Below are 11,293 nucleotides of genomic sequence, written 5' to 3'. Positions count from 1 at the left end.
TCGTCTAGCGAGTTTTCCGTCTTGCGAGGCACCACTGTATATATTTTGTAACCTAAGTCTGCTTTCAGGGATCAACTGTGAACTGATGATGCTGTGAGTAAACTTCTTTTATTGACTTTAAATAAGATTGTCCTGTCTATTCTTTTTAAGGAGGAGATAAGGGGACTTACCAGGAATCCTATTTTTAGAAGCTTAAACGAGCTTGCAACAAGCTAACCGCTGTGCGTTTAAAAAGTTAAAACTCTGCTAAGTTATAGAACTTGCTAGCGCAAGTTACGAAGGATATTATTAAACAATATATCCTCTCCTGCCTCCCTGAACATTCCCACATTGTTAATGGCGCTATTCCCTTCACAAAGCTGCACTTTACAGAGTTCCCCTGGAAGAGTCCCACTCTGGGAATTGCAGCTCTTAGCTATGGGAACCTGAAGTGCTATGATACTGTTTTGAATGTATAGTGTAGATGGAGCCAGAGAGGCCAGGAAGGGTGCATTTGAGGCCTAGTCCTGATCTCAGGCCTGGTTTATACATCACTCGCCTGCCATCCTTCTTCTAATAATTAGTAGTAACAAAGATTCTGACTGTACTTCACTTGGCTTGAAGAGGATTATTTGAGTTTCATCTCAAGGACATCCATGCCTCACCTCTAATGGGAACCAAAACCGCTTCAGAAAGAAAAAGAGCAGACTCCCAGTGCTACCGATGCACTCATGATGAAACTCACATTTATCTAATTAATAAGGTATCTTATCTAGGCTGACTAGATGAATGGCTGGACTAGACTACATCAGAGTAGACCAAGCTCTCTGGACAATGACTGCCTGACTTCTTTGTCTGATGTATCGCCAGCACTATTGCTACATTGCAAGCATTAAATAAGCATCAAAGTCATTGCAGCAATATATTTATCTCCGTATGAAGATTCCATGGTGCAATAATACTAATTTAGAACTGGCAGAATTCTAATCCTCCTCCCAAATAATTATTGCTTTCTGCCTGGAAGACTACCTGTGATCCCAATCAAATCTACTCATATATATGTGTAGTAAACAAAAAAAGATGGCTATCTATAGTATTTTATTGGTTCAAATTAAACAATACTGAGCTTTTGAATAAAACAGGGATGGGGAGTCTATGGTCTTCTAGGTGCAATCCTTTATATCATGCCAACGGTCAGAGATGAGGGCAGTTGTAGTCCAACATGTGGATGGCCAGTTTTTTGACATGTTCCTATGGTTACATTAAAAACAGAACATTCACAAGCACAGGAATGGGAGGTTCACCTCGCACCTTAATTACATATCTTTAGGTGCCAGGTGAAAACATTCCTCTTCTCCCAGGCCTTTGGCTAATCAAACAATCTATGGCTATTTAAACTATAGATGGAGTTATTGTTTTGTTTGCTATTATGGCCTGGATAGCTCAGTTGGTTAGTGTGTGGTGCTGATAATGCTAAGGTTGCAGGTTCGATCTCAGTATGAAACAGCTGCGTATTCCTGAATTGCAGGGGAATGAACTAGATTCCATGTTTGTGTTATGCATTTCTCTGTTTTTATACTGTAAACTGCCTTGTGATTCTTGGAAGAAGGGCAGTATATAAATTTAATTAACTCATTGAACTCAATGGGACTTATGAATAGGCATGCATTGTATATCCTATAAGACTGCACTTCATGTGCATTGAACATGGGTATATTGCACTTCAATTGTTCTGTCAATATTTAATAAAAGTTTTCCAATTATATAAGCAAAATTTCCAGCTGTTTCCCTTTCTTCACTGCCATATAATTTGTAAGCTGTGACATGAAGGCATATATTCAAAGCATTCATTTTCTCATTCCACTCTTAAAGGGGTGGATAGGGATTCTGCAATGTTTTGCATAACTTCAATCATACATAAAATGAGTTCATAACAGTTTGAAGATCTCTTTTGTATCCAGAGAAAAAGAATTACATGGTTCAAAGAATGCTCTATCATTCTTTTACATGCTCCATTTCTGTTGTCCTTTTTAATTGCTACCTTGATCTTTTTCTAAAACTTCCTCGCAACAAGGCAGATCCACCAAAAAGGCATCCTTTTCACAACAAAAAACTATATCCCAACTTGTCATGAGCGTAGTTATCTCTTAAATTAACATATAAAGAGGAATTATTGCGATTTTATTTTCACAATTCCAGATATAAACTCGCATATAGATCACCTAAGACCTTGTCTACAGCATATATGATGCCACGCCACAGTATAAATCAAAAAGAAATGATAAATAGGTAGGTAGGTAGATGAGTGGTTAGCAGGAGCTGGGACTGAGCAAAGGGAGACTTAACTGTCAGGGGTCCTTTACCTTTAGGTAGATGAGAGAGGTTTCATCAGATTTGTGCTCATTTGATTTGCCGGTACAATTTAATATTTTAATTTTGACACGTCTGTCTTTTATCAGGGAAAGAACAAACATTTGCAGTAGATGTGTGATTACTGGCTTACATTTTTTCCAGCAATCAAACTACAGTATTTTGTCACTGGAAAACATTACAGCCAAATCTATCCATCACCAGAAACACATCTGTTGCAATAACAAGTACTGCCCAGCAGAAGGTGGTCATTATAAGAAGTGTTTATTAGATAATGCCTGTGTTCTAAAACAACACTTGGAACAACAACCCAATCTTCTAACTCCTTTGTGATCTTTTAAAATTATTTAAGTTTTATACCAGAGTGAAAAACTCCAAAAGGACTGGCTTCTGTGTAGAAATATATCGGATTGCACTGTACTTCCGTTTTATTTTATTTGGTCATCTTGAAAGGCCCCCAGACAGCAAACAATAAACCCATGCTGGCATTGTCTGTAGTAAACACATAAGTCATCTATACTGATTTTGTGCTATAGAGAAAAAATACTTGTCTCTTGATACACAAGCTACAGCTGCTTAATTGGCACTTTGTCAACAGTTCTTTTGAGCTTTTCTGAGAAGCGAAGAAATGCTGCCTGCAATCCTGTTAAAAACAGCCTGCTACTTCAGTGGTGCTTGGAACCTGCTCAGGGATACATTTTATTCCATGTTTCATGATTAGCACCATTGATTTAACCCCTAAGATGGAGCCCACTAACACCCACTTACCTGGAAGTTCCCAAGGGCCTTATTTCTGGGTAGGTATGTATAAGATCATGCTGTTGAGACTTACAAACAACAACAAAATCAATTTATGGGACAGAACCAGTAGCAGACAGGATGGTTGAGCAGAGATACTTAGCTCATCTCCTGGCAGGTGAGTCACTGCTGCTTACCAGGAGGAGGGTGGCACAGTGCAAACACAGCAGCAGGAGCACCAGACTGGCTCAGCTGCCGTGTTTGCACTTCATCAACCTTTCTGCTCCCCCTTCTGGTAAGTAGCAGTGACTCACCTGAGTCATTTGTACAACTTTTCTCATGCCCTAACCCTAGTACAATGCATTTCCCTGTTACTATTCAACAATATTGTCTGCTCCTGGCAGGGGCATGCACTGTGTAATGAGGTCAGGACCTCCAGGCATGTTGCACCTAGCTATCATGGAAAAGAAGGAAAGTGCTTGACGTGGAACTACCGTGTTTGCCCATAATTCTGAGTGTCATGCTTAGAATTTTAGCCTGAAACTCCCAACCTAAAGTTCCATCAAAATCAGTAGGACTTATTTTTTGTTCCATGTAATAGTTACAGTTGATGGCTTCATGCTAAAAACAGCTACCCTATTCCACAAATGTATGATCCAAGGAACCAGAGTGCCTATGCTTCTATAGCATGGACTGCATTGGTGCACTTTTCACACACTCTTCACAACATAACAGAAGGCTGTACTATCACATCTCATTGAATTACAGGTATTACATTGTATTGCAATGGATCACCCAAATCTAATGAGTTCATGCATTATTGGTAGTTCTGAGATGTATACACACAGGGCTTTCATGGTCATTTCCCTGTTCCCTCCAAAGCAATATGGATAACTTGGTACCCCATTGAGCATAGAGAGCTATGCACATCAAGGTATTTGTAGCAGAGCCAACAGACTGAATGCAGCCCTAATAGAACATGACTACATGTGGTTTGTGGTCCAAGACCAGCATGACCACACACACCCCCATCTACATTGCTTGCATCTATCAAGTTCAGCAGAGGGCAGATGAACACTGCAGTATACAGTCACATCATAAGCAGCACATGCAGATCTCATTTGCTGGGTGGATGTGAATATATCCTGGATAGTGGTTTTAGGAGATGAAGCTGTTTTTAGATGAAAAGAATTTTCACCAAATGATAGGGAAATGCCCAATTAATCAGTTTTTAAAATCTTCATTAGACTGTAGTACTTTGCGGGTGGGTGTTTAAAAATGGTCCTTTGAAGTCTTTTAATTTTGCCCCTGGCCACCTTTCAATTTCACTGTAATCCCATGGCACATTTAATCAAGCCCTCTGTAGTTTAAAATATTATTAAACGTCTCTTTTTGAGGATTTGAATTTTACTCCCGATTATGTGATGAAGATCAATCATCAAATATTCATCATATATTCATAATCATAGCTTACATTCCCCCTCTGCTTCAAGATGCATATAATCATTTTGAAGTGTCTTAGAAGGAATTAATGGTCTAGAAATAAGATTTAAAGAGTGACAAGAGGATACACTGTCCTACTGTACTAGATGGAATGGGCAATCCCTGCCTTTGCAATGTTAATGGGTTTTCTGTGCTTTTAACCGATGAACATTAGGAGCCTTAGAAGCACTCAATGCTATAACATATACTACAAACATTACATACATATTTGTTGAAAATATGGTTTGTGTTGGAAATTAATGGCCTCTTCAAATGATCTGGGGCTGGTGTGTGGGTGTGTACCAATATTTACGTTTTTTGAATACTGACTTAAAATATTCCTTAGCTGAAATGCACACATACAGGCAGGACTGTCCCTATTCAAGTAATGCTAAAAGAGAGAAATGCAAGGAATGCAGCTGTGGAGTCGGAGACAACAGAGAAAACTTTAAAAAGAAATCCTCTACCCCTTTCCTTTATTGAAGAGAGAAATGTTGCTTAAAGTTTTCACTGAGTCCCATTTCCCCACATTCCCACCCCATTTGCTTCTCCTTCCAAACTGTCCCATCCACAGTGCTCTGCAGTGAGAAAATGGCAGAGCAAACCAAACCCTGGCAAGGCATGATAAGAGTGCTGGAGCCACTGCCACATCTGTAGCCCCATTGCTGATGCCAGCTAGGGTGGAAGGTGGAGGAGCCAGAAAAAGCCTGTTGCAGACTAAACTAGCCTGGAGCTGGCATAGTGATTGGGCCTGGATCACACCCAATTTTAATCAAATAATGGCAGTAGGACTGACTCAGAATCCAGAATGTATATTTCAGGGCTTTCCTCGGGCTACTGGCATGCATTTGTGTGTACCAATTAATTTTCATTTTTTAAATCTTCATTTTATGCATTAATACATTTTCTAACGCTGCCTGTAAAACAGAATATTCCAAGGTGGCTTACACCAAATCTGTAGAGAAAACAATCAGCCATATAAAAAAACAGAAACATATAACAAAATTAAAAGTTTCAAATAAAGGCAGCCTCAGATCAGTCAATTTTGGAACCAAATATTTGGGGAAATTAAAAGGTCTTTGCATGGTTCTGAAAAGGCTACAGCATGAGTGCCAGGTAACCCCTTCCCCCAAAACAGTCTGTACCACCTGGACACCACCACCAAGAAGACTCTCTCCCCAGTCAAAACCTACCACACCTCAGTTGGCCAATGACTTCCAAAAGTGACCTCAATGAAATGGAAGGTGGGAAAATGAGCTGGACCCTCAGTGAAATCTTAACAGATTTCTACCCCACAATGTTATTCAGAGCAACGAGCCAGTATAAGCTAGACATATCTTGCAGGTTTTTGGAATTCCCACTTAAGGAAACTGGAACAGATAATGCTTTTGTGCGACAAAATTTAGCATGCACTGGCCAACACTTCTCTTATGAGTTCTCATACATCCAATCCATGAGTCAGTCGAGACACAGTACTAAGATTTCAGGCTGTTTTCTAAGTCTCACAAATAGATCACACACATGCACAACTGTACTGGCACCCTAGAAGACTAGTAAGGACGGAGGACAACACCAGATTCAAAATAATGTTGGAAAGCTATTTAAATCATAAAAATCTTCTTTTACAGGGATGAGGAAACTGTGGCTATCTAGGTGTTGCTGGACTGTAACCCAATATCCCTTTGCCCATTGACTAGGGGTGATGGGAGCTGGGGAGCAGCAATTGGGAGTCCCACAGGGAGAAAATTCTACTGAAGTTGATGTAACTTACTCCCAAGTAAGTGTGTATAGGATTACACTGTTCTACAAGCAGCTTGGGGGGGGGGTCTTAATGAGACTTGTCTCTTGCAGCACTCTGTGGAGCTACTTAGCACTTTAACTGAGAAAGAATGGCCAGCAGATAAGGATGATAGGAGTTGTAGTCCAACAACCTTTGGAGGGCCACAGGCTCCCCATTCCTGTCCTAATAAAAGCGCCTTCTCTGAATGAAAGTCCATTGCCTCCTTCAAATACAGCCTCAGTCCCCTCGCGGCTGTTCCTCCTCCACCTGCCCCGCCACAGGCTTGGGTTCATCCTGAGAAACCTCGGCGGAGTCTGCCTTGCTGGGCCCCAGGGAATGATCCGAATCCTCGGGGTCGCCATCTGCGGTCGTGGCCGTCGTAGCCGGAGCTCCGTCCTTCTTGGTCTGAGAGCCCTTGGAGCAGCAAAGCCTGAAGCAGGCCTGGAAGATCTGCAGCGCGGCCATGACCAGGATCACCAGCGTCACCACAGCCACCGTGATCAGGATGAAGAGGTAGTTGGAAGACACGGCTCCGGGGGCGCTGCTGCTGTTGCCCACCTCGGAGGGCAAGGTCGCCGCCAGGGAGTCGTTCCGGCCAGGCAGGCCGTCCGAAGAGCCGTTCGGGGAGGCAGACAGTGCAGGCGACGGCGGCGTTTCAGTTCTCGCCGGCGGCACGCAGGCTTTTTCGTCCGCCGCCAAGCGAGCGCCCCAGGCGCACAGGCACAGGAAGGCGCCCCGGGCGCCGAAGCAGTCGGCCAGCTCGACGCACGCTCCCTCGCTCGGGCTCCAGTAGCCGCTGGGGCAGGAGCAGAGGTCGCGCTCGGTGCCTTCCCAGCGGTAGCCGTCGGGCGAGAGGCGGCAGGTGAAGCGCGCCTCCCGCCCGGGGCACCTCAGGGTGAGCACCGTGCCAGGCGGGCCGAACTCCACGGCGGCGCTTTGGAGGCGGAAAGGGAGCGCGTAGTGCAGGTGGCTTCCCGCGCCAGGCGCGCGACACGCGCCCGCGTAGCTGTACTTGCACACGTACCCCGCGTTGGCCTTGGCGCAGGCGTGCTCGGCGAGGCCCCACGACTCGGCGGCTCGAGGCTCGCCCCAAGTCACCTGCAGGCCGGCGCACTTCTGCGTGGTGCACGACTTGCTGGGCTCCTTCACCCACGAGAGGCTCCCCTCCGCCGCGCTCTCGTTCCTCGCCTCCGCAACAAGCCCTCCGGCAGAGGCCCAGGAGAAACCCCGCAGCGGCAGCTCCTCCATGGTGCACTGCTGAGCCTTCCTCACCAGGCCCAGCCAGAACAAGGAGGCGCCCGACCCGCCGCGGGCGACCCCTCTGAGCAGAGACACGATGGCCTGCACTTCCACCCGGCCGCTCGCCGTGCTCAGGCGTCCGCCGTGCGCCGCGCAGGCCTCCTGGGCGCGGGGGAAGCTCAGGCTGCCCACGTGGACGCTGTAGCAGGACCCCGAAGGGTGGCACCAGGCGTGGTCGCTCTGGGGGCGCACGGCGGCAGTGGGGCCCCCTGGCACGGGGAGAGGTTGCATCAGGACGAGAGAGGCAAGCACCAGGCCCCTCATCTTGCCTCGCCTCCCCGCAGTGGCATTCGCGAGCACCAGCCAAGTCTGGATGGCGGGGATGTGGCGTCGAGGCGACTCCTTTTCTTCACAGCTCACATCACAACAATATCTTCGCTCCCGCAGACCTTCCCTTTCAGTGGCTGAAAGGAAATGTGTCAGGGGTTAGGCTTGACCTTAACATCCTTGATTTGTTGAAGTCCCCGCGCCAAAAGTTCCCTTCCAGAATTGGAAACATCTGATAAATAAAACCCAGACGGCAGCGAAACTTTTCTTTGCTTGCACTTTATAGGGAGAAACGCCCGCATAAACTAGGCGCAAGAAGGCAGACGAGTTCTTTGGGCTGAATTGTTCACCTCCGTGTTAGTAAACACAGGCCGGATGTTTAATAAATTATTTGAACTCTGTGCCTTTTATTGACTTGAAAGCTTTGCACCGATTGCAGCGGATCTTAAAACTATCAGAAAAATAATTGCTTGATGAAATGCAGTGGAGGGCAAGGGCATTAAGGCCCTAGTTAACCCCCTCCCATGCAAGCACATACACACCCTCCCAACCTACCAGTGTGCAGCTGCAGTGAAAAAGGCACATTCCATGCTAGGAATCATTGGGAAAGGAACTGAAAATAAAACTCAATTTCATAATTCCATTATACAACTCTACGGTGTGATTGCATTTGGAATACTGCGCTGTGTAGAGTTCTCACATCAAAAAGGATATTGCAGAGTTGGGAAAGGTTAAGAAAAGGGCAACCAAAAAGGAACAAGGCAGATGAAGTGACTCTTCTATGAAGAAAAGGACTTAGTTTAGAAAAATGGTGAGTAAGAAGTGAAATGATAGACGCTTATGAGATGGCTAGTCCCTATAGTGGAGGCAGTAATATTTCTGAATACCAGTTGCTGGAAGCCACAGGAACAGAGAGAGCTCTTGTGCGCAGGTCCTGCTTGTGGGTTTCCCACAGACATCTGGCTGGCCTCTCTGAGAACAAGATGCTGGAGTAGATGAGCCATTTTCCTGAAACTCTTCTTACGTTCTTATGCAGGAAATCCGAGACCATGTGGGTAAACTGGTAAAAAGGACTGGTAAGTAGTTAAAGAACCAGATGAAGAGAGTAGAAATAAATGGACAATTCTCACAATGGAGGGGTAGAAGAAGTGGGGGTTCCCCGAGGATCTGTACTGGGACTGATGTTTTTTTTAAAAATGTTTTAAAAAACAGGGCTAAACAGTGTGGTGGCCAAGCTTTTGATGAAATCCAGCTATTCAAGGTGGTTTGCGGAAATGGGATTGTTAGTAACTCCAGAGGAATAAGTATTAAAATTCCAATTTGGTTCAGTATAAGCAAATGTAAAGTGGTGGTGGTGGTGGAATCATAAATTCACATATACAGAGATGAGGTCTGAGGTGGTGGGTACCTGATCAGGAAAGAGATTGTGGTGGAGAGCTTGATGAAAACAATGGCTATGTACACACCAACCCCTTCATTGCACGAAAATACAGTTTTTTCTCAACCCTGTATCATTCATGCTCATCCTTAGCATGCTGCTGTCAATCTAGATTGCGTCCAGATCCTGCCATCCACAAGGGCTGGCGTTAGTTACTTGATATGTATTTGAAAACATTTGTATGGATTAGGTTATCAATGCCTTTTCCTCCCTGAACATGCTCCAGGTGAATGAAGACGGAAGTCATGTTTGTGATCTTGGTATACACCAACCCACAACGCCATTGGACAGGTGTGGCTACACCCCATTGCCAAGACCACCTACATCTGTTTTCAAATGGACACACTTTGCCGGTGAGGGAAAGCAAAACCAATCTGCAGCGAGCAGATGGAAGGAGAGAGTGGGAAGCAGCACCTCTCTTCCAATTTCCTCCTTCTGTGTACTTTCCAGGTGAGAAAAAGGTAACCGCCCTCACCCCTTCCTTTGTTACCAAGTGAACAGTGGAGAGGGGATGTCATGTTGACCACTCCAACTTAATCATATCCTGACATTTCCGTTTTTAAACGAAAATCCAGAAATGCTCCATAATAAAGGTGATAGTAAAAAGTATCTCATCAACTATGGACTCTGGACAATGCAATCGTTTATTTTAATGATTAATTAAAAGTAAACGACGACTAGGGAGTTAATTCCCAATGATTTATGAACCTATTTCCCCTGTTTGGCATTTGTCCTGAACGGGGGCGGGGGGGGGACCTGTTTGCAGGGGTTGTATTTGTCTCTTACAGTTCTTCACCCCCTTAACTCCTACAGCTATGCTGCTTAGCCAGGATTTATGCATCTCTCATTGCTCAGCTCACGCCAAAAATAAAGCAGTATCAACACAGGCTCTGAGTAAGTTAATGTCACCATAATTCATCATCATGACTTCTTTGAAATTAGTTGGGAAAATTCATCATGACTTCTTTGAAATTCGTGGCAAATTTTCCATTGATCTTAGTACAGAGCCAGGATTTCATAAAGTGGCTGAAATCTCTCTTCCCCCTCCCCTGGAAAAATAAAGAAATAAAGAAGAAAGAGCCAAGCCAAAGTAAGGGTCTGAGAACAGTGACTAACATCTTCCAAATTTTGGCTTTGTTATACGCACCAGTGGTGTGCAATAAGATCAGTGCAAGAGGGTATTGTTAAGTTTATTTATGTATTTATTTTTTATATCTGTATTCTGCCTTTCCTCCAGGGAGCTCAAGGTGGCATACATGCTTCTCTTCCTCTCCATTCTATCATCACAACAAACCTGCAAGGTAGTTTAGACTGAAATATGTGCCTGGTGCACATCCTATTCTAATAATCTGCTACTTGAGGCAAACAGTTGTGCTTTCAATCTCACGCTTACCAAACCTGTCCTGGTGTTTCCCATTCCATATTCCAGATTTGCACAAGAGAACTTTTTAAAAAGTGAGTTGCTCTAAGCCAGGCAAGGATTTGGAGTTGCTCCCCACAAATGTCAGCCCTTTCTTTCCTCCTGTTTGTCTTTTCTGCTTCCTGTACCTGCAAGGGCAGTTTTTATTTTTAATGCTCCTTTTTTGGTGAAAATCTGAGCAAGTGACTGAAACAATCATTCGATACAGCACTCGCAAATGGAGAGAGACTGCATATAGTAAGCACAAACACTGCTGGAAAGGAACCTTTTTTTTTTTTAGGAGGGGTCTGGAAAGGGGAGTAGCTAAAGGGGAGGGTTGAGCCACTCCAAGTTAAAAAGAAACCCAAAGCAAAACTTCCACTACCCCAAGTGCACCAGGCTGAGGTCAGTTTTTAAAATTACTTCTCTGATTGGGAAACCCAACTTCAGAGGGGGAATGTGTGAGTTCACAGTTATTTGCTGCAGATGTCATGTGGGTGATGCTAAGTTAATGAGAACAGCAATTTCTGATTCACATTAT

At 44.5% G+C, this 11,293-nt stretch overlaps 1 protein-coding gene across 1 annotated transcript; it reads right to left on the bottom strand.

Moving 5' to 3' along the window:
* Window positions 1-2,139: 2,139 nt before the first annotated feature.
* CLEC14A (C-type lectin domain containing 14A) lies at window positions 2,140-9,919 on the bottom strand. Its single transcript, XM_083509253.1, has one exon. It carries the CDS (start codon window positions 7,910-7,912, stop codon window positions 6,587-6,589), a length of 1,326 nt encoding a protein of 441 aa, XP_083365379.1. The 5' UTR covers window positions 7,913-9,919; the 3' UTR covers window positions 2,140-6,586.
* Between the last annotated feature and the right edge of the window lie 1,374 nt (window positions 9,920-11,293).

This window comes from Podarcis liolepis, assembly GCF_965112155.1.
Source record: "Podarcis liolepis genome assembly, chromosome: 1".
Classification (NCBI taxonomy): Eukaryota; Metazoa; Chordata; class Lepidosauria; order Squamata; family Lacertidae; genus Podarcis; species Podarcis liolepis.
Note: the sequence above shows the minus strand (reverse complement) of the source record. Positions and strands in the feature narration are given on the sequence as shown.